This window comes from Mauremys reevesii, linkage group 3 (genome assembly GCF_016161935.1).
Source record: "Mauremys reevesii isolate NIE-2019 linkage group 3, ASM1616193v1, whole genome shotgun sequence".
NCBI classification, from domain to species: domain Eukaryota; kingdom Metazoa; phylum Chordata; order Testudines; family Geoemydidae; genus Mauremys; species Mauremys reevesii.
Window position 1 is genome coordinate 150,580,144 of NC_052625.1, and position 23,094 is coordinate 150,603,237.

General features: G+C 38.2%; 1 protein-coding gene across 8 annotated transcripts in view; it reads right to left on the reverse strand.

Annotated features, from left to right (window-relative positions):
- MYO6 (myosin VI) overlaps nt 1-23,094 on the reverse strand; it is a 160,180-nt gene that overhangs the window by 27,986 nt on the left and 109,100 nt on the right. For 7 of the 8 annotated variants that reach the window (XM_039531197.1, XM_039531204.1, XM_039531199.1 and 4 more), the window contains 10 exons: nt 22,089-22,127; nt 14,366-14,459; nt 12,616-12,746; nt 12,403-12,480; nt 11,484-11,613; nt 10,784-10,874; nt 9,351-9,501; nt 6,281-6,489; nt 5,205-5,283; nt 1,871-2,031 (listed from right to left, as the gene is read on the reverse strand). In XM_039531197.1, coding sequence (XP_039387131.1) covers nt 1,871-2,031; nt 5,205-5,283; nt 6,281-6,489; nt 9,351-9,501; nt 10,784-10,874; nt 11,484-11,613; nt 12,403-12,480; nt 12,616-12,746; nt 14,366-14,459; nt 22,089-22,127 — 1,163 coding nt within the window. Of the gene's footprint in view, nt 1-1,870; nt 2,032-5,204; nt 5,284-6,280; nt 6,490-9,350; nt 9,502-10,783; nt 10,875-11,483; nt 11,614-12,402; nt 12,481-12,615; nt 12,747-14,365; nt 14,460-15,021; nt 15,099-22,088; nt 22,128-23,094 lie in introns of those variants that run through there. The other variant, XR_005596381.1, reaches the window with a different exon arrangement.

Below are 23,094 nucleotides of genomic sequence, written 5' to 3' on the forward strand. Positions count from 1 at the left end.
GCCTCCTGCACATCACAGAACAGCTGATCGGGAGGTGCTCGGATTGGGATGGGGGAGCACTAATGAGGGGCTGCTGACATATTACTGTGGCTCTTTGGCAATGTACATTGGTAAATTCTGGCTCCTTCTCAGGCACAGGTTGGCCACCCCTGTGCTAAGTATTCTTTTTCCTGTCTCAGGAGGAGGGGATGAACTAGGTTCCTCCTGAGATTCCTCCCAGCCCTACATTTCTATTTGTAGCCACCACCCTCCTTGATAAGGGGGGCAGTGCCCCCAGAGAAGAGACATACCTTGTGGGCCCTCCTGGAATTGACAACACCGAGTCCTGTGCTGTTGACTTCACGTCAGCAGCTGAAGGGGAGGGGAAGGGAATGCAACCCCCCAGTCACCCCAGCATCTCTCCTACCCCAACCAATGGGGGAAGGGAGATAACAGCAGTCACCACCACCCAATTAGAGAGCAGAAGACAGCCAAGCAGCACAACAAACATTCTCTGACCCTGTGCAGAGCCCCAGATGCCCTAGGAAGGAAATACATAGCCCCTCTTTCCCTCAACATGGCAGAGATCAGCTGAGGAGTGGAGGAGAGACGTGATCTCCCTACAACCTGTCCACATAGCACTTACAGGGCCCTGCACTTGGCCTGACTGTAGCACTTCCAGGCCCAACAACTGGCCAGTCTTTCCCCTCAGGAGGGGACAATCCGTTCCTCCTGTAACCTGCCTACGAGCAACAGGAGACAGCACCCCTCTCCTTCAACCATCTGCAGCTTGCCTGCCATGTCGCCAGCCCACACCAGACTCTGGACTTTGGATATAGAGACCTAACCTACTGGCACCTGGGCTCATGGGATCCAATCTCTAAGAACTGCTGGCACAGTTCCAGAGGGGAGCAGATAGATAGTGTCTATCCAGCAATCCTCAAAGAGGTCCTGCTTGCCTGCACCAGTCTCCTCACCACATAGCCAGAAGAGAAACCTGAATGAGAACCCTGTATTATAGTTAGACAGTTAGGGTTTAATATTGTATCATTACGGCACTTTTATCTGCAAAAGGACTTTCATCTGCCTGGATCATTAAGACCTGCTCAGTTGCCAGTATAATAAAGCGTGTGTATGATGGAATATCCTTACTGGCTTGCAATGTGTCTCCACTGCACCAGCTGCATACCAGAGACATGAGGGACAGACAAAACTGACGGGGGAGAAACTTTTGGGTTTGGGGAGTGCGTGGTCACGTGACTTATTGTGCTGGCTGGCATAGTTTTTAGTAATTTTAAAATATTATTAATAAAATAAAATCATTTTAATAGTTTAATATGGTTATTGATTGTATGGCACTACAATCAAATCCTTATATAAAAGTTTATCGTTATTATTTTTAAGTTGTTTGCCTGTGTAAGTTTGATTTGTGTTTACGTGTAGTATCCACTGCCTTTATGTGGTTAACCCCTGGTCTCACTGGAGGCACCGCAAAGTAGCTTTATTCTTTAGCACGCCAGGAGGAAAAGTCAGGCGCCTGATCGCAGCACCACGAAATGAGTCCAGGTGATAGAAATTTTGGGACTGACCAAAGACTGAGGTACCCCTCTCTTGTTCACACATCGTACAGATACTTAGCCAGTGCCAAAAGGGGGATTACATATGATTATACTCGCATTGCAAATGGACTAAGCGTTTTTAAGCCAACCAAGCTATTTTTCAACAAATTTGACAGCGTTATTTGGAAAATATAATACTCCAATATATTGGTTTGAAAACCCCATTTTACTTTTATTTCTTAATTAAAAACACAAGATCTCTGTATTTTATAACAATAGGATCTGTAAATGAAAAGTTTTGAAAGTAGAGTAAGAGTACTAAATGACCATACCTTCGCAATCCTAAATCAAGCTGAGCCTCATCACTGATGAGCTCTGCTTCACTCTGTGCAATTCTCATCGCAAGTTCACGGTCACGACGTTCTTGTTCAAGAACTGCCTGTTGTTGGGTCTCTTCTTCACGCTCTCTAGCTAGTTGTGCCTCAATTTCAGCCTGTGTAGTATAAACATATGTTTTTAATAAATGCTTTATACTCACCCACACACCATGAGAAACTACTACAAAGGTAAACAACGAGGTAAGTGATATTACAAAGGTGAATTCTGAAAAAACCAACAACCTTTGTCAGAGGATGTTGTGAAGGCCAAGAATATAACAGGGTTCAAAAAAGAACTAGATAAATTCATGGATGATAGGTCCATCAATGGCTATAAGCCTCTCTTTGCCAGAAGCTGGGAATGGGCAACAGGGGATGGATCACTTGATAATTACCAGTTCTGTTCATTCCCTCTGAAGCACCTGGTGGCATTGGCCGCTGTTGGAAGACAGATATTGGGCTGGATAGACGTTTGGTCTGACCCAGTATGGCCATTCTTATGTTCTTAATTTAGGATAAGAAAAACATCACTGTCTTCACTAATCTAGGAGGATGGAGTTGGATCTGGATTGCATCTATCCATCTGGATGATATATTTGCAACTAAAAGATGTCTTCCAAGAGAGTTTTGTCCCCTTTGATAGCTGTAAGCATCCTGGAACTCTCTAGATTTATGTTAGGATTGCTATCTGCACTGATATAGCCTGACTGTAGCTGTGGCATGGCTTTTAGTAGTGCAATTCTGATGCCCTCTCTGTACAAAGCTGCAAAAGCCTCAAAGACTAAAACATGATTTGGGGAATGAAAAAAATATTTAAAAAGTCTAGACTATTGAAAGGCAAAGGCCAGCACCTTCCCTTGGACATCCTCGGAGAGACCAGATATTTTTAGTCCTAGCCGTTACTTGTTCTTAACACTGACCGCTGAAGCAATGGATTAGAAATTTGTAACTATTTAAGAGAATGTTCATAAGCAGAGACTGATAAGATGCCAATAAACATTAGAAAGAATCGTTCTGTAACCTGCCGTCAATAGTGAGATAAAAAACATGCTTTCTAAGTGGAACAAACAGAACAGTGATCCATGGTTGGTGTGTATGTGAGACTTCAATATTTAACACATTGAAATGGTTTTAGGACTCTGGAAAGTATAAGTGACTGAGACAGCTTCCTGAAGAACTCCAGAATTAACAAAGGAATTTTCATGCATTACATGTTCTTCGTTTGATTAACAGTCTGTTATGAACAGCGGGAAAGCAAAGGTGGGTGGGAAGGTAGATGGGATTGTAATATCAATGGCAATTCTGTCAATCATTCTGCAGGAGGCTTGCTCTTTTACAAGCTTGTTTTATTGTAAAAATTGTTCTGGGATTTGATCACTTCTAAATTACAAAAACTCTAAATATTCATTTATATCAGCAGCATTATGCTTATATACAGAAATAGGTATAATGTCAAAGCAAAAAAATCCCATCTCCAACTGGCAAGAAATATTATATTTTACAATTCTTATTTAACTGTAGGGCAATTTAACAAAGATATTTTTTATTTTTTTAAACAATTTGAAGTCAAATGTCAAAGCTGTAAAAAATAGACTTCTAATTAAATCCCAGCTGGGAAATATGACACTTTGCTACAGGGAAGTATTATTCTTCTTCAACTACTGTATCTAGCTACTTCAATGCACAAAATTATCTTAATGCCACATTAGATCAATATTTTAAAATTAAAACCATGATATTCAGAGTTAAAATTTACAAAATAACTTTAATTTAACCAGTTACATATCATGGATTGCAACAGTGTTTTTTTATTACATGATTATATTTGATTGAACTGTGACACTTATGTGGTAAGTATATCAGAACCTCACTAATTCTCATGCTGGAACCCACCATATAGAGAACTAATTAAGAAAGAAAAAAAAAAGGGGGTGAGGGGTTAGTCTAACCTCACTTCGCAGATAAGATTTAGTAGCACTGTGGTGTGGTTAGGTATCGTACTACTAACATTACATTATTTGTAGAAAATACACCATTAGTACAGCCAAATCTGATAATTCATAGAATTTAAGCTAATTTACACTTTTCAAGCTGCTGGAGGTGGGGTGGGGGGTGAGTGTGCATTAGTGAGGCCGAGGCAGAGAGAGAGAGAGTGAGTGTGTGTGGCCTCCTGTTATTAATTCAATCTCCTTTTGTAATAATATTGATTCATTTCAATCTTGATTCTGGTTTAGTCATATGCAAAATGCTCTCCTCAGCCTAACTAACAACAGTTCTGCTGACAATGACTCCTTCTCCCTTGGAGGAAGCACAAGCCACTGTGCATCGTCTCGGACAGCCTCTATAGCTACAAGAACATTTCCAGTTCCTTTCTGTCTCAGTTCTACTGCTGCCCATCATATCCCTTGTTCTCATATCTTGGTGGCACCACTGCCTCTACCTATCCTTTAATTAAAAAGATTCAGTCCTTGATTTTTTATAGTTTTCTTTCCACAGTCATTTCACATCTGTCTTTAGAGATGGGGTGTACTAAAGAGCGATTGTTAAAATCACCTTCTGACTCTGCTCACCATCTGCAAACATATGGGGAGGAATAGATCAGTGGTTTGAGCACTGGCCTGCTAAACCCAGGGTTGAGAGTTCAATCCTTGAGGGGGCCACTTAGGAATCTGGGTCAAAATCAGTACTTAGTCCTGCTAGTGAAGGCAGGGGGCTGGACTCAATGACCCTTCAGGGTCCCTTCCAGTTCTAGGAGATAGGTATATCTCCATTATTAAATTAAAAAATAAATAAATATGCTAATGAGCCCCCATGAATTTGAGGACTCTATTCACTATTACCTTCTGTTTTAAGAACTTCCATGGATTTGTTCATGCTCAGCTCGCTTAAATAGCCTCAGCGTCTCTTTATCATTTAATCCTTCACGGCTTTCCTCAATGCTGTTCCACAGAAACTGGACACTGTTTGCACAAAACCCTATGCTGCAGCTCCTCCCATCTAGAATAACCCCTCTCTCTCTCTGCTTCTCGTTCACACACACTTGTAATCCTATCTAGAAAATATTTTTTTTCTTACCAATCACTATTAAATTCTCCCTCTTCCCCACTTCTACAGTTACTGAATTACCCAACTATAATTCCACTATTTGTTTTTGTCAATGCTTATATTAACTATGGTAACCACAACACTGTTTTATTATCTTGGGAATAGAACCGCTAGACTTACTAGCTCAAAGTGGATAATAGGATGATTTAAATGAAAGATCAGGAAAATTTAATTTAAATGTTACCTGAATACGTTTTTCTTCCTCTTCCCTCTTCTTCCTCTCTTCTTCTTCCTGTTTTCTCTTTGCCTCAATCTCAGATTTTCTAATACAGGAAATAAAAATAAGCGAAAGCATTTGATAATTACGTAAATTATAACAGAACATAAATGAATAAGAAACATACAAGCACTGAAATAAACTGCCCAGGGAGGAACCTCCATCATTGGAGATTTTTAAGAGCTGGTTAGACAAACATTTGTCAGGGATGTTCTAGATCAGGGGTCGGCAACCTCTGGCACGCGGCTCGCCAGGGTAAGCACCCTGGTGGGGCGGGCCAATTTGTTTACCTGCCATGTCGGCAGGTTCGACTGAACGCAGCTTCCACTCCCAGGCCAATGGGGGCGGCGGGAAGCCGCAGCCAGCACATTCCTCGCCCGCACCGCTTCCCGCAGCCCCCATTGGCCTGGGACAGTGAACCGCAGCCAGTGGGAGCCGCAATCGGCCAAACCTGCCGATGCGGCAGGTAAATAAACTGGCCCGGCCCCGCCAGGGTGCTTACCCCTGGTCTAGATAATACTTAGTTCTGCCATGAGTGCAGGGGACTGGACTAGATGACCTCTCAAAGTCCCTTCCAGGTCTATGATTCTAAGCATCTTACATAAATCTAAATATCAACTTGAGAGGCAGAGTAGTCCAATGGACAGGGCTTTGGATTGGGACTCAGGAGACCTTTTATTCCCAGCTGTGCCTGAGGCGTCACTTCACCTCTCCTCCATTTGTCTATCTTGTCTATACACCTCTATCTCGATATAACGCTGTCCTTGGGAGCCAAAAAAATCTTACCGCGTTATAGGTGAAACCGTGTTATATTGAACTTGCTTTACCGCGTTATATCCAAATTCGCATTATATCGAGGTAGCGGCGTATTTAGACTATAAGCTCTCCAGGGCAGGGCCCAGGTCTGTACAGCACTTAGCACAAGGGGGTCCCAGACTGAATCAGGGCCTCTAGGTGCTAGTTTAATATTAACAACAAATGGGTTAGACTGTCATTTCTGTTTCCTTTTGAATCCAGAACTGATTATGTAATTCAAGACTCACAGTCGCCTTTCCTCCTCTTCCTTTCTGCGACGTTGCTCCTCCTCTTCACGTCTTTTCCTTTCTCTTTCCATTTCCTCCTGGATGCGTCGCAGCCTCTCCGCCTCCTCCTCTTGCTGCTTCTTTTTCTGTAGCTCACTCAGAAGCTGCTCTGAGCTCTTAACTAGAGCATCATACTCTTTCTGTATCTGTTCCCTAGTCATCACAGTGGCCTGGAAAATAAAATATGAAATATAGGGGATAATATTCAGTAATGCTTGTACTGCATTATGAAAAATATAAAGCCCTATAAAAGTGCATTACAGGTACACTGCATTTGCATTTTTGTTTTGTTTTGGGGGAGCACAATAGGGAGTTCTCCACCTCCTTTCCAAAATACTGAAGATCCACTATTTTGTCTCACTTGTCACTTTAAACTACAAATAACCTTCATCCTTACAGCTGAGGACTGGCTAGGACCTCCCTTCTTGGAAGCATGTCATCCCTTTTCAACTCTTACTCCCTTAAGAAAGATATTCATGCTTTAAAATTCTAGGATGAGGAATGGCAATTAGCCATCCTGCAGCAAAAAAACTTCAGGACCAGACTCCAAAGAGAAACTGCTGAACTTCAGTTCATTTGCAAGTTTGACAACGCCAGCTCAGGATTAAACAAAGACTGTGAATGGCTTGCCAACTACAAAAGCAGTTTCTCCTCCCTTGGTGTTCACACCTCAACAGCTAGAAGAGGGCCTCATCCTCCCTGTTTGAGCTAACCTCGTTATCTCCAGACTGATTCTTGCCTGCATATTTAAACCTGCCTCTGGAAATTTCTGATGAAGTGGGTATTGACCCACGAAAGCTCATGCTCCAATACTTCTGTTAGTCTATGAGGTATCACAGGAGTCTTTGTCGCTCCTTACTTTGTAGATATGTTTCTTGGGTGGATTCTGTGTTATATCTGCTTAATTCCTGATCAGTTACATACAATACTAATCATATGGCAACACAGCGGATGGTTTTACACCTCTCATTACCCTGGCACTCATATCACTATAGTATTTTTACTAGTCACCAACATTTAAAGAAACAAACATACCAGTATTTAAAATGACCTTAATACAATGCAAATGCTTTAATTGGACACGGTACTGGTCCCCACTACTCTTTTTAAGCTTTTGAAAAATGTTTGATAGCTACAGTTTTATTTCATTCCCACTTCACTGTCTTCCCCTTTTCATATTGATTCATGCAAACAATCATGAAATTTCATCTATATTCAATTTACTTTTTTCCTCAGATGTCTTATGTTCTGTGCATAGTCACATGACTTTTTTCTTTATATATGCACTATCAAGGTTGACTAAGGTCAAAATTCTACCTGTTCTGTGTTAAAAACTTCAGTGTCTTTTTAACTGGGATTTCAAATGTCAAAAAAAGATACTATCCCATTGCAATGGGACCATTGCTAAAATGTCATCTTCCTAGACAGTAGAACCATTCACAATGAAGTCTAATATGTTAGGTTTCTTTCAGTGTGCATCAGTCTCAATGTCCCTTCATTCTAGCTGCCTGCGCTGCTTTTGTGATGGGGGGGGAAGGGGAAAAAAGAGGATTAAAATGACCAAGAGCCATTTTATTGGAAGTAAATTAATATGAAAAATTCTGCGTAGTTCATCTGTTTGATCACAAGAATACAGTACACAAGAAGAGCAGAGGGCCAAAGAAACATGAATATGTCTCACTCATGGTACAAGTGAAAGTGCTCCTGAAAAACAAAGCAAATTCATCAGTGGCCACACAGTTATTCTTCATTGGTATCGGAGACCTTTCTTTAATACCCTATTATAGTACAGTGAAGAACTCAAATATATCTTCAGGGATTAATTCAAAATGTCTCCCCCGAAAAACAGTGCCAAAAGGCAGTGGTCCTGGGCCCAGAGTTTGAGACTGTCCAGAACGTGCTGACACACCATTCCAGCACTTTTTTGGAAGCCCGAACAGCATCCACACTTCCAGTACGTGCATTCAGTCCCTCCTCATTTGCAGCACTGACTAGACCCAGAGGTGCTGGAACAATTTGTACATTGGGAATGCTGAGAGCCATTGAACCAAATGGCAACACCCCCAGTTCCAACACCTATGATTCGACCCCATTCCCCACCCCGCGCGCTTACACACACACACAAACCTCTGCATTTAAACCAGCCCTGAATCCCACTGAAAGATAATCTTTGTAAATTTTGTTTGGACTTTCTATTAACAACCCTTGGGCCAAACGTCAAAGCTACCAGCCTCAGTAGAGTCCTTTAATTATAGTCAAACTTGACGCCATATAAGACTAAAAGTAGAATTTTGGCACTGCTTCAGTAGAACCAAACAATAAAGACATAGCCTCCTTAAGTTATTCCTAGTGCTCAGTGTTTTCATTCTTCTGAGCTAAACCTGCTATTCCCAGAAGTTCTTCAGTCAGATATCATACATAAACCTCTTCAGGAGGCATTTTCCAAACCAACACATGAGCTCACTGAGAAACAAAAAGAAAACATTTAGTCTTGTTAGATAACATTGTTGGCCTTGTGGTAATCTTCTTTGGCTTGATAGTTATGCAAAACCTCTTAAGCACCATGTTTTACTAAGCAATGAAGGTAATACCAAAACCCCAATTAATTTAAAACATTGCTACTGTACATTATTCTAAGCACCATATTTTGCAGCACTAGATGAAGCTTATATAATATGTTTATCTCACAATATCAAAAGGGTTGCTACATCCATCACAATATGCATTAAAACCAAATTTTCAAACTTATATGCTTAGATGTGGGGTGCCTAAATATCGATTTAGGTGCCAAATAAACGGCCTTACTTTTATTCATGCTGAGCACTCAACTAATTGTAAGGGGATTTGGCAGTGCTCGACACCTCTTAAAATCAAGCCTCTTTATTTAGATGCCTAACATGAATTCAGGAGCCTAATTTAAGGCACTTGTATTAAAAACTCTGGATTAAATGCTAACTATAAATAAAGACTTTGGCCTTCTATTTCAGATGAAGTTAAAAATAATCTCAGAAGTTCTATTGTTACATAATACCTTAATCTTGACCATCAAAGCATCAATAGATAACTCCAGATCCCGGATCTGCTTGCTCATCTCTGGTTTTCCCTCTTTCAGAGCACTTACTACTTCATTAAATTTATCAAGTCTCTTTTTCAGTGTACGCACTTTTATTAGTCCATTAATGCTGTGAATATAAAACAAACAGATCACTATATTTTGAGATGTGTTTGTAAAGTAGATGATCATTTTTTAAAAAAAGTATCAGTAAATATTCACATTGATTTCTAATCCTGTTTTCCCTTTTTTAATCTGCTGTTTAAACTACGGGCATGTCTACACAGGTTGGAATGGGGGTAATGTGCACTATAGGAGTATTTCTAAAACACACTAATGTGATGCATGTAGGCCCTGCTAATGTGCTTTAACTTAGTACTTTTTGAAATAGCACTATGTTAAATCCTACTAGTGGACACCAGCAGGGAAATGGGAAATGACTGCCTAGGAAGGAGTACTGCGGAAAGGGATCTGGGGGTCATAGTAGACCACAAGTTAAATATGAGTCAACAGTGTAACACTGTTGCAAGAAAAAGCAAACATCATGCTGGTATGTATTAACAGGAGTGCTGTAAGCAAGACACGAGAACTAATCCTTCTGCTCTACTCCGTGCTTATTTGGCCTCAACTGGAGTATTGTGTCCAGTTCTGGGCACCACATTTCAGGAAACATTTGGACAAATTGGAGAAAGTCCAGAAAAGAGCAACAAAAATAATTAAAGATCTAGAAAATATGACCTATGAAGGAAGATTGAAAAAACTGGGTTTGTTTAGTCTGGAAAAGAGAAGACAGACGGGACATGATAACAGTTTTCAAGTACATAAAAGGTTGTTACAAGGAGGAGGAAGAAAAATTGTTCTTCTTAACCTCTGAGGATAGGACAGGAAGCAATGGGCTTAAATTGCAGCAAGGGAGGTTTAGGTTGGACATTACGAAAAACTTCCTAACTGTCAGGGTGGTTAAGCACTGGAATAAATTGCCTAGGGATGTTGTGGAATCTCCATCATTGGAGATTTTTAAGAGCAGGTTAGACAAACAGGCATCGTGTAGAAAATACTTAGTCCTGCCATGAGTGCAGGGGACTGGACTAGATGACTTCTCAAAGTCTCTTCCAGTCGTATGATTCTATATTACTGGTCTTTATTTGAGAGAGAGAGAAAATGTCTATAAATGGATTAATCAGAATACTGCACAATATTTGTATTAATTTTCTAATAGGTGTTACTCATCCATTCAATTTGAATAAGCATGAATGCAAAAGCTAAAGCTAAATCCACACTTTAAAAATATTGCTAGTATAAGTTATTGTTTGACACTCCCACCTTAAGACTATTCAGTTAGGCATAAGAAATATCAACATTTAAAAAAAAAAAAACAGTTTTTGAACCTTATAAAATCCCTCCCTTCTTACCGTGGTTTGTGCTTTCTCTTGCAAAGCCACATACGAATAGTTTTTTGTATTTTAATGCAGGCACTAGCTCGGTATTTTATTTTGTTTTTCACTGCAAACACACAAAATAAATTCAATGAGTCTGAATGGTTTTATCATTTTAAATCATTCAAGGGAATGCCTACAACATTCCCTACAAATACAAGTTTGATTTATTTATTTTTTAAAAGTGATGTCCCAGAATGATAAATATATGACAAGTCTCCAACTCTCATCTATGATTAGATGCTATTTCAGATTTAGCTGAGCTGTGAATTAGGTAAAGACTTATTTTCTCATAAAAGTCTCTAACACACAAAGCCCACCAAACAAACCACTATTTCCTTAGATGTAATTGTTTTAAGGTGGCAGGCCTTCTGCCCTATTATTCCAAAAAAGTAGGGTAATTAAGTTGTATAAATTTCTGGATTCTAAATATCCTGGAATAGATTCACTTAGGTCCCAATTTATTCACATGTTTGTATGTGTAAATAACATGAAGCACTGAGAAGTCCCAGTGACTCCAAAGGGATTATTCACATGCCTGAAGTTAAGCAAGTAGGTATTTGCAGGCTGGGGGCCTTAATTAATACTGTTCAAATTACGAAGCAAGAATCCAGTTGCTGTGCCATACTCTGTTGGTATATTTTGATTTACTAAAAAACAACATTAAATTACATACATTTAATCACTGAGAGAGAACACCACTGAACTTTTTTCCAGCGACTGCAGATAAGCCAGTGATTGACTCGTTTAACCAGCTCCGCTAGATGATCTGGATCAGACTTCATTATCTGATCAAACTCTGCAAACTAAATACATAACCAGTTTTACATAACAAAAGAATAGATAGAAAATAGACAATCAACATTATAACCTAACAGAGCACTGAGGACAAAGGTAAAATATCAGTACGGTAAACAGAAACTTGTAACCATGGAAACTTCAGTTCAACTTCCAATTAATTCAAACACGTGAAAAGGTAACTTTGCTTTCACATTTTAATAGGTTCTGTTGAGAACAGAAATGACTACTTCCAATCCAGGCTTTTTCTGACAGTTGCTGAGTGCTCAGTGCTTTTGAAAATCCAGATACATATTTAGGTGCCAAAATAAAGATTTATGGCTAAGATTTTTCCAAAGAGACTACTAATGTTGGGTACCCCATTTACTTAGCACCCACTCTGTAAATCATGCCCCTTTAAGGTATCTTAAATTGGGTACCCAAAGAGAGAAGCCCCCAAGACATTTTTGAAAACCTTGATATACCAGCATAACTTAACGGCATCCATTTTTTAAAATATTCAGCTTTTGGATAATTATGTTAATGAGTAAGACAAATTACATCTCTATACTGAGGTCTCACTCCTAGACATAAAAGTTTTAATTGCTTCTCCTCCCTTTGCTCCAACAATGCTCATATTCAGAGAAAGATGATTTGAATATAGATATGTTTTAATGGGAAGCCTTTGTTTCTCTGCTATAAACCTTTTTTATTTTAAGCATGCAATATATTTTCACCCTACGACAATACTTTTCTGGAAGTTTACACAATCTTCAATACTCTATGTTCAAAAACTGCAATTGAAAGATACTATTTACCTTGCCAGGTCTAAAAAACACCTTTGTTAATCCAAATTTGTAATCATTTTCATTTAAGCCCAAGGCTTTAAATAGTGCCTATAACAAGAAAAAAATCAGTTTGATTCATATTTCACAAAAAAAGGCACAAAATAAACCAAAATAAATATTTTCTATCCGAGATGAAAAGAAAAAAAATATGGACAATTCATTTGGCACTCAGGTGGCTGTTACCTTGCAGAAAAGTCTAGGGTCCAGTCGAGCTAGTTTTGCAGGCATATACTTTTTGTACATCTTGTATAGCTCATGAAATGATGCTCGTGATGGGAAGCCACCTTGCATCAAGTCCAAAACAGACACCATACCTATATTCACAGAAATACACACAAAAATATGTATGTCATTAAAATTTAAATAAAGCAGTTGTTTCATATTAATGAGCAATTAATGGCTTAGGCCCTTTGGACATGCTCAAATGCTTGGCCTAAGTCCCCAATGTAGTACGTGGTTCTGCATGGACTGGCCCCAGCATCCACCATTTTCTGGTCAAGTGGCCATTTATATGAATTTATTCCTGAATGGCTGAGACAGTCTGCAATAATATTCCGAGTCCTTGCCAGACATGTGGCAACTAACAGACTTCAGTGGGTTACGCTGTTAAATCTTTTTTTGGCAGAGCCACTATTTTGCTGTTCCTTCCCTAAAGCAGGGACCCAATAATTTCTGAACAAAGACTATTAATGTGTACAATGGCACCAATGTCGTCAGCGTGAGAGGCAGTGCAGAGTACAAAGGTGCAGCTGACTGGCATTAGCACCCATGCCGGTACACCCTGTTTACATATAATGCTGGGATGTGCCTTAGCTGGTGAGATGCATTTTGTATATCTTTGATACAGCAAAAGCGGCATAGTAGAATGAGTCTATTATAGATAACCATAAATACTGCCATCATCTCCAGATGCAACTTATTGCTACCCAAATCAGTAAAAGGCTGGAGAGTCTTCAAACAATAATTAAAACAGACATTGCACTGCCAGAGAGTGGTAGCAGGGTAGCAGCAGCAGGGCTCCGGACGTGATTTAAAGAGCTCCGGGCTCCGGCCACTGCGGGGAGCCTGGGCCCTTTAAATCGTCGGCTGAGCCCCACTGCCACAGCCCTGAGGTAGCAGCGGCAGGGCTCCAGCGGTGATTTAAAGGGCCCAGGGTTCCCCGCAGCAGCCGGAGCCCCGGACTCTTTAAAGCACCGCCGGAGCCCCACTGCTACCACACTATATGGAAACCCAGTTATATCAGGTCGCGTTATAGCAAGGTAGCGGTGTACCATGATCTATAGTGGCTGTCTATTTATTTCCAGGCAGAGAACAGGGTGTTGGTACTAACATATGAATCCTTCAGCAGTTTGGGACCTGGCTTTCTGAGGTACTGCCTCTTGTTCTATGCAACACTCCTGAAGTTCAGCAGATGTGCTGAAATTGGAACACCATCAGCTCTGAAACTCATGCCCCCGCTCAGTCCATCTTTTGGGACACACTACAAAGTTCATCTTTATTTTCAGGTGTTTGGGGAGGAAGAGGGTAGAGGATTAAAGAGTGATCAGATGTGGGGGTTACTAGACTTTCTCTTATCTGAGCAAGTATTACATGGGCAATCTTATAATATGCATTGTGAATCTGAATTTGTATTGTATATTTTAATGTTGTTGAGTGCATAGTGCTTGCTAGCTTTTTTATTTAACACTGAAAAAGTCTAATTAAAAATAATTTAATTTAAAATAATTATCTGATTACTGAGAATCAAAATTAATTAATACTCATTAGATACAAATCATTTAATTGTATCTAGAGACCATTAAATTAAGAACAGAAATATTTGTACAATCAAGGAAACATTGTTTCAATGACAGACATTCCAACTTTGTGTGAATCTGTAATACACAAAATAATAAAAAAAAATAACCAGAAATCAGTAAGAGGCATACATTACCTGAACACTGAAGCTGAGAGAGAATCTGTCCCCCTTCGAAATTGTGACTTGTCATCTTTAAATTAGGTTTGATGCAGCGAATAAAGCTTGACCCCTATTGTCAGGACAGCAAGTTAGCAGAATCTACATAAATTTAAACCTTCTGAAATAAGTGATCATTTAAGAATTACAGAACAAAGGAATAGTAATAGATTCCTAAAAAGGGAAACTGACTTTTTATGCTTTTCAGTCTTTTCATATCCATTTTGCACTCAACCTATCTTGATGCAACTGATCTCAAAGTTCAAACTGTCAATTAGAACCTCACCTTCTTTTCATTCAACAATTTTTTTCTGACCACCAATAACTGAATCCAATTATTACTACATCAGTCTAGTTGCACTTTATCTCCACTACTGCAATCCTCTTCCTTGAAAAAGAGGAGCAACTAATACCGTCTCTTTACATCTTTCTTTATGCTTCCAACCATCTTTCTCCCCATTCTTTTCATCCCTCAAAATCGTTCCTTCTCTAACCACTCATCCCTTGCTCACCAGCCCAAACATATCAATGTCTTCCCCGACATTTAAAAAAAAATCCCATTCATGTTATGTGTTAGAATAAACTGGGATTGATATGACCTGTGACTACCCTCACTGTGACCACTTTGACTGTACCTTGCATCTCTCTCCCTCTCCTCTTGGGACCAAATCTCAGGTCTAGCCAAGCTGTAAAATTGTGCTCAGCACAGGTCCTGGGGGACAGGGGAGGAAAGGAAAGGGTTGGGCAAAGGTAGCTGTATGTCACCTTTATGCCCCCAATCCTGGTAACATTAAGACCACTGGAGTGAAGTAGCACCCTGGCCATGCCTCCTTCCCCTGGACAAGCCCTTGAATACTCCAATGGCTGAAAGAGGGCTGACGAATACTTAGCTACATTGGTTCTAAGATTTTCCTAGGAAAGAGGAATTTTCATCTGGTCATTCAGGCCAGCTTTAAGTCTGGGGCAGGGCAAAACATACTTGATGACAGGGGATCCAGCTCTTTGGGGCACGGACTGTCTTTTGTTATGTCTGAGAAGCGCTAAGCATATTTTTGGATGCGATCTTAATATAAAACAAGAAGAATTTTAGTATTCCTACCAAAGTGCCTGAAGACATTTGCTAAAGTAATACTGAAAATAGGGAGAGGTCCCACACCATTCTGAAACTTAAAAAGCAGAGATTATATAAATGGACTAAAATTTAATGGTTCTCTATGATCTAACTTTGTTTTTAAGAAATTAGATCAAAACATAAAGTTTAGCGATTACTATCCTATTTAAATAAGCAGGATAATTTACTACACCTAAAATTTTTTTAAAGAAGTTGCATTGGCTAAAATAATGTTTTTCCACCTCTATTTATAGAGTTGTTGATTCCCCAAAGCTCAAACATAACTCAGTTTGATTACTTCCTCTGACCATATAATTAGAGAAATTGTAAATATATAACTTCACAAGTATGGTAACTCTGACTCAGTGAAGAGTGAGGTAACACACCACTAACTCTGCAATCTATTTCATGAGCTAAACTCTCTTTCTGTACTAATGGGTAATCTTCCAGCAAGTAAAGCAGAATTTGTTATCCAGATTAAAAATGTGTGAAATATAGGTTGGATTCCCCTCGTTATGTATAGAAACTTTAATTTCTATGCCCTAAGCACTGAAGAAAAACACAAAGAATGAAAAAGGAAGAGAGAAATTTAAAAAACCTCACGGGATAAGACAAACATAAGAGAGAGATTTAAGTATGGAACAGGAAGCTATTAGTTCATATTTATCATAGAATATAGGGATACAGTCAGCTGTAATATCCTCTCATGAAGTGAGCTGTTTAATGACAAGGAGGTGATTGTTCTGATAGGGAATACTCCCTATCAGAGTAATGTTTAATGACAAGGAGGTGATTGTTCTGATAGGGAATACTCCTTGACCTACAAAAATACTAGGAAGATGTATTTTGCACAGAAGAGGTTTCTAAGAATAGAGTACACATTAATGGAGAGCTTGCAAGAGTAGACTGTTTGCTTCCCTAAAAAAAGGAATACTTGTGGCACCTTAGAGACTAACAAATATATTCTTGTTCTTTTTGCGGATACAGACTAACATGGCTGCTACTCTAAAATCTGTTTGCTTCTCTGTAAATCCATATCAAAGACAGAAAAGGTATAGTGGCTTTTTAGCCAAATTCTTCAAAGATGATTGTCTGAACTAGATACTGAGGGATCAAGCAATGAGTTGTGGAGCCAACACAATCAGGAAGTTAAAAATCAGACAAATGGCTGCGCAAGTCCAGAAGCCCTGAGGAAGTAGCAAAGGGCTGTGCAACATGGTTAGATATGTTTGTCTTTCACTAATGAACTAAAGCTTTTTAAAAATTGATTAATTTGGCTCAAGAGCTTCTTCAAAGATTTTTAATGCAGCAAACCTTTCTAACACTGAAGCATATTAGCCATTTGGTAGTTACAATCAGCATCTCTTACTGAAACTCATGCCTACTATTCTCTGAGGGTCTGCATAAAAATAAATTAAAACAGAATTTACAATAAATGAGAAATATGCTCATCTAAATCCTGGACCTGAAATGTAAAGTAGTAAAGCAAACTCCTCCATCTACCAACAGTGCTGACTGGCTATGGAGGGAGGGTTACCGCCAGGGATGTAGGTGAGAGAAGCAGAAACAAATCACAGTAGAGGATTAGAGGGAAAGTGAATGAAGTGAATATGAACTAATTTTAATATTGGGAGTATGGATGGAGGTGGTGGTATGAGATTTTTTTCCTGCTACCAATTCAACTACATGACTGTATTAGATCAGGGATAGGCAACCTCCCATGGCAGGCGTGCCGCCTTCAATGACACTCACACCGCCCGGGTCCTGGCCACCGGTCCGGGGGGCTCTACATTTTAATTTAATTTTAAATGAAGCATCTTAAATATTTTTAAAACCTTATTTACTTTACAGACAACAATAGTTTAGTTATATATTATAGACTTATAGAAAGAGACCTTCTAAAAATGTTAAAATGTATTACTGGCACGCAAAACCTTAAATTAGAGTAAATAAATGAAGACTCGGCACAGCACTTCAGAAAAGTTGCCGACCCCTGTCTTAGATTAAATTGCCAAAAAACAGATTAGAAAATCTAGGGATGACACTTTATGCTTAGTAGTGAAAAAGGGATGGAAAAATAAAGTGCCACTTTACAACAAATAAATAATAAAATGATCAGAGTTAAGAGTCTTCCTAGAACTTGTTCAAAACCCTGGCTGTTCATGAGTTAACTGCAGATATATAGTGAATCAAAATCTGGTCACAAAAATAAATCAGACACAGGATGGCGGATTACCCATGCATGAGAAGCAAGTAAACTAGAGGAAAGGGAAGTGATCAGGAAAGGAATTGGAGACTTAGTTTTATCAAGTAATATTAATGCACTTTATCTGAACTGGCAGAATTTTCATGCTACAATACAAAGCAACTTTCCTTTCAGTAACTTTATTTAAACTGACACACACACACTAAAAGCTTATAAAGTGTATGATAAAATATGTGTAAAGTAATAAAAAAATAGATATAAAAAGTTGAAAGTATAGATAGACTTCCTTCCTTCCTTGCTATATAGCTTTTTTTTTTTGACAGTCAGTTCATTTTCATTTGTGATGTTGATGTTGGCCAAAAAAATGATGAATGATGATAAAAAAAAGTCTAATGAGTTCTCCTGACAGCTAGTGATGAGCTGGGGCTAAGGCTTCAGGGACAGATTATATTTACATTCACACCAGGTTGTCCAAGTGATGAATTTTTTTTGGGGTTGGGTGGGTGGGGTGATGGGTGAATGGGGGGGGGGGATGAAATGTTGTTCTTATTGATGAATAAAGGGCAGTAGAACTGCTGTGATGTTGTGATGTGGAACTGTACTTGGCTGAACTTACCTGAAGAGGAGATTTGCTGAGCTAGGATTAGGAGGAAGTTAAAATAAAGGGGATACTGGATAGGCTAAATAGATATCCATAAATGGCTATTAGCCAGGATGGGTGGTATGAAGGTCAGGATGTTCTGTGTGTCAGGGCCTGGATGGATGGATCAGAGGAGAGAGATGACTTGATCATTGCCTGTTAGGTTCACTCCCCTCTGGGGCCTGTGGCATTGGCCTGTCGGCTGATACCATACCTGGGAGAGATGGCTCTTTTCTGAGACCCATTCTTCCATTCTTATGTTCTTATGATTTGAAGGCATCTGAGAGAGAGGGTGTCCCTCTCCCTCTCCACTGTTTAAAGGACACTGCTACACTGGCTACATAGATGTTCTTTTATTAGTTACAAGTTTGTGCACTTGCCTCAATCAGGTCAGTCAAGTTAGTCTGAGTGTGTGGGGTGTGTGGGGACAGCCCTGTGGTGTTTTTGTGTGACAGTGTGTAAGAGACAGCCCAGCACTAGCAGCTTGCACTGTTCCCTGACTGAGGGCTCAGCTGATCAACAGAGAGCTGGTGGAACTGGAGACCAGAGAGAGCAGCAGTGGTCACTAGAGGTGGGCAATTGGCAGAAGGTGTGTGTGGTGGTGGCAGAGCAACAGGTGCGGTGAGGCGTGGGGCAAACAAGGCCCCCAGATGAGCCGACTGTGCCTGTGCCTCAAAGTCAAGAACCTCTGAAACTCTGTCTCCAGCAAGCACTGCCACTGACTGTGGACCTGACAAGGACAACACCGGTGAGTGGAGTAAGGTGGAAAAGTGAGGTGAATTTTGAGCATGTTGGAACCACATTTGCATGGCTTTATTGATTTTTTTTTTTTATTTATAACTTAATATGGAAATATAAGAATGGATGTTTATAAAGGCCAAAAAGCCATATTTGCCAGTTTTTGTTAGTTTTCACATTGGTTGTTATCTCTCACATTATTATTTATCTCTTTTTGTCATTCAAAAATTTTTATTATAATTTTTTTTATTTATTTATAATTTTGGTTTATTAATGGTCCAGATACATGGTCATTCCTGTCTTACAAGGTCATTAGCCAGTGCTTTTGAGGAGAGAAAGAACAAGAACAGAGTCAAAGAATCAGGTCTTCAATAGAAGAATCCTGAATCACTACCCTGTCTGGCTCACAACCACTCCCCAGCTTCTGGCATCAGGCTATCTCATCTCCTCTCATCCTGTGCCTCTCCCTGGATGGCTTTTCTCTGGATTTTTTTGTTCCTCTTTTTTTTTTAGTTTTCTCTTTTTAAAATGTTCCACTGAGTTCTGGTATTTCTTTTTACTTTGTTCTTTTTTACTTTACTTTTGTTTTTTTTTTTTAAATTTGCTGCCTATTTTTTTTTTTCTAAATCTGTGAAATTTTATTTATGTGAAGGATTAAATATCTTGTGTTATTTGAGATTTTAAATAATTCAAGATTTCTCATTTTTTTCTATAGTCCAGATTTTCCATCTCTTTCATCTCTTTTCTCTCCTTTCTCACTTTTCTAACCCTCAAATTTTTTCCTCCTCATCTCTCTCCTCTTTTCCATCCCTCCATCATTTTCTTTTCCATCTCTATACCTTTTATATTTTTAGGATGGGTATTCAGATCTACTATCACAGTGCTACACACTATTTTAGATAGTGTATGTACCATGATTTCTGTCTTATTATATAATATATTTTTCTGTCTTATTATATCCTTTTCATATTGTTTGCTTTTTGTTTTGTTTGCTTTGACTTGAGATGCATGGAGTGGATGTTTTTCAGAGATAAACAGCATCTCTTTTTTTTTTTAAAGTTTCAGAAGATCAATCAGAGATGTTTTTTGAAATATCTTATGTTCTAAGATTCTTTTCTTTCAGTTGTATATTCTTTTTCAGATTTTTTTATTATATATTTTTTGCATTTTTTAACAATTGTGTTTTTTTTGCATTTTTTTGCATGCAATTTGCCATTTGTTATGATTGCCCAGTCACCCAGTTTTCTTTCTGAGTCTGTGAGATCTGCCTCTATCTTATTTAGTTCTATCAGTTTTGTCTTTTCTTCTTCATTTTTTTTTTTTCATTTCTGAATATTTACCCATTTTTCCAGATGAATATGTTGAATATCACTGGTAGGACTACTGACAGTACTGACCCTCATCACTCTCCACTATTTATCTCTCAAAATAAGATGAAACAAAGAGTAGGAAGTACTGATCCCAAAGAGGATCTTTCCTGATCCCTGAGGATCTCCCCTCCTTCAAAAGTCAATTTAAATTTAAAATTTTTTTATTTTATATTTTTTAAAATTTTTTTTTGTTTATTATTTTTTTTGTATTTGTATTTGTTTAAATTGTTTTTATTTATTTTAAATTTTATTTAATTTAAATTTTTATTATCTTAACTTTTTTTCACTCCTTCACTTCTTTTTATTATATAGATTTTATAGACCCTTAGCATATCCCCCCTCTTTTCTAAATTTTAATTTCTTTTTTATTTTCTTTTTTTTTTAGTTGCCCATTTTTGTACCCCTAATTTTTTTTTTTGCATTTTTTTTATTTTTTTTTTTTTGTTGGGGTTTTTTGGGGACACAGTGCAGTATTCAAGGTGTACATATACCATGGATTTTATATATGATAATATCTATGATATTTTCTTTTTATCTCTATTTTTCTAAAAAAAAAAAAAAACAAAGTCAGAAAGTAGCAGGTGTTAAGTAGTATTGCAAAAAAAAAGTGGACTCTGGTGGGCATCATCGATGAAGTGGACTGTAGCCCAGAATGCTAAGGCAAAAAAAGTTTTTGTAGTCTTTGTGGTGCAGTGCTCCTGTTCTTTTGTTTAAAAAGCAAACACTGAACACTGGACTGCCGACCACTGCTGTGGATGTTTTCAGAGAAATTCATTTTCCATTCCAAATCAAATCTCTTTCTAATCTCTTTCTTGTGAGTGTTAACAGCTAATTCATTTTGTTTCATTTTGTAAGCATTTTTGCATTTGCATTATTTTGCATTTATCAACACATTTATTCATCTGCCATTTTTGCTGCCATTTTGTTTTCCCAGTTTGAGATCCCTTTGTAATTCTCTGCTCTCTCTCTGGACTTTACTATCTTTTTTTTATTTTCTCTGCATTTTTTGCCACATTTTTTCACTTTTTTTTTTCCCATTTATTGATGAATATGTTGAACAGCACTGGTCCCAACACCCAGATACCCAGGGATATTATCTATTATCTCTCTCCAACTGATAATTTATTCCATTTATTCCCATCCCATCTTTCCCACCTTTTAACCAGTTGATCCATGATGAGAGGACTTTCCTCTTACCCTTACCCTTTCAATTTTCAATTTCAATTAAATTTTTTTTTTTTTTTTTATATTTTTTTTTTAGATAGACCTTGTATGTATTTGGTGTGTGTTTATTTATTCTTATGTTTATATTAATAATCAATAAAAAAACATTTTTTTTTTATTATTATCTTTTTATATATCTCATTGGTCCTGACACCCCCCCTGTAAATTCGAACACCCCCCCTAATTTCAATTCCTGGGGAAACCACTGGTAACTTTAATATTTAGTCTATTAATTTAATAATATTCAGCACCCATGTAACAATACACTTCAAAAATGTAATCCGGTTGCAAAACAGGATAATTTTAATTGACTATTTATTATTATAAAAAAATAAATTTAAGCCAAAACTCTTGGTTAACGTGAGAGGAGCGATAAAGGGAAATACAGAATTTGCATCTATATTTATACTTACAGTACTGCGAAGCTTTTCAAGGAGCAAATTTAATTGAGTCTGTAAAAAAAAATGAAACAATTCAATACTTCATATTAGAGAACCATAAAGTGTCTGTCTTACTACGATCGTTATAAATTAGGCACACAGTAGAGTGACCACACTATTGCATGCATGAGTTATTGTTAGGGGGGTGTGTGAATAGTAGATCATTCAGATTTGATAAACCACACATGAACAAATCTTAGAAACATCATGCAAGAGTACCTGAGTGACACCAAGGAAACTGCTTATGTTGAATACTCTTGTGTTGAATGGCATGATAATAGCATGCGTGTATTTCTTTATTGTCTGAAAATTAGCTATTAGATATGCAAAGTACATACACGAGTAGGAAAATAAATAAGGAAAATGTTGTATACATAGTAGAGCTAATGAGGAAAGTGATCAGACAGTGATCTGTGAAAAGCTACAAACAGTAAGGAATAATGTGTATCAGTATGTCAAACACTACATGGATAAGGACATTCTCAACACAGTTTGCACATCAATACATTTAATACCGCCTTTCTTTTTTTTTTTTTAATTCTCTTTACAAGAGATGCTGTGCTCACTTTTGACTCAAGGATACCTAAGATTCTGATTTAAATAATGTGTCATATATTTGTACAGCTAAAATCCTCAGAATTACTGTACACTGAACTGTTCTTTGAATATGACAATCAGCAGATAAGTCTTCATTTTATTTGGGGGAGAGAGGGAATCCTATATTTATCCTAGATGGAATTTAAACACTGAGAATTTAATTAACGCCTTGATGCTGAAACTGACTGTGTGCAGCAAAGGATGAGAGCCTTAGGCCTCAACTACAAGTACAGGTATCTCAGTAGCACATTACAACTTCTACGTATTAGAGTTTGGTTAGGACTTACAAGAGACATGGTTAAATTTTTGGCACAGGGGTAGCCTGATCGTTCACAGACTAATGTAATGCTTGACTTGCTGCTGCTTACAATACTGATTGTCT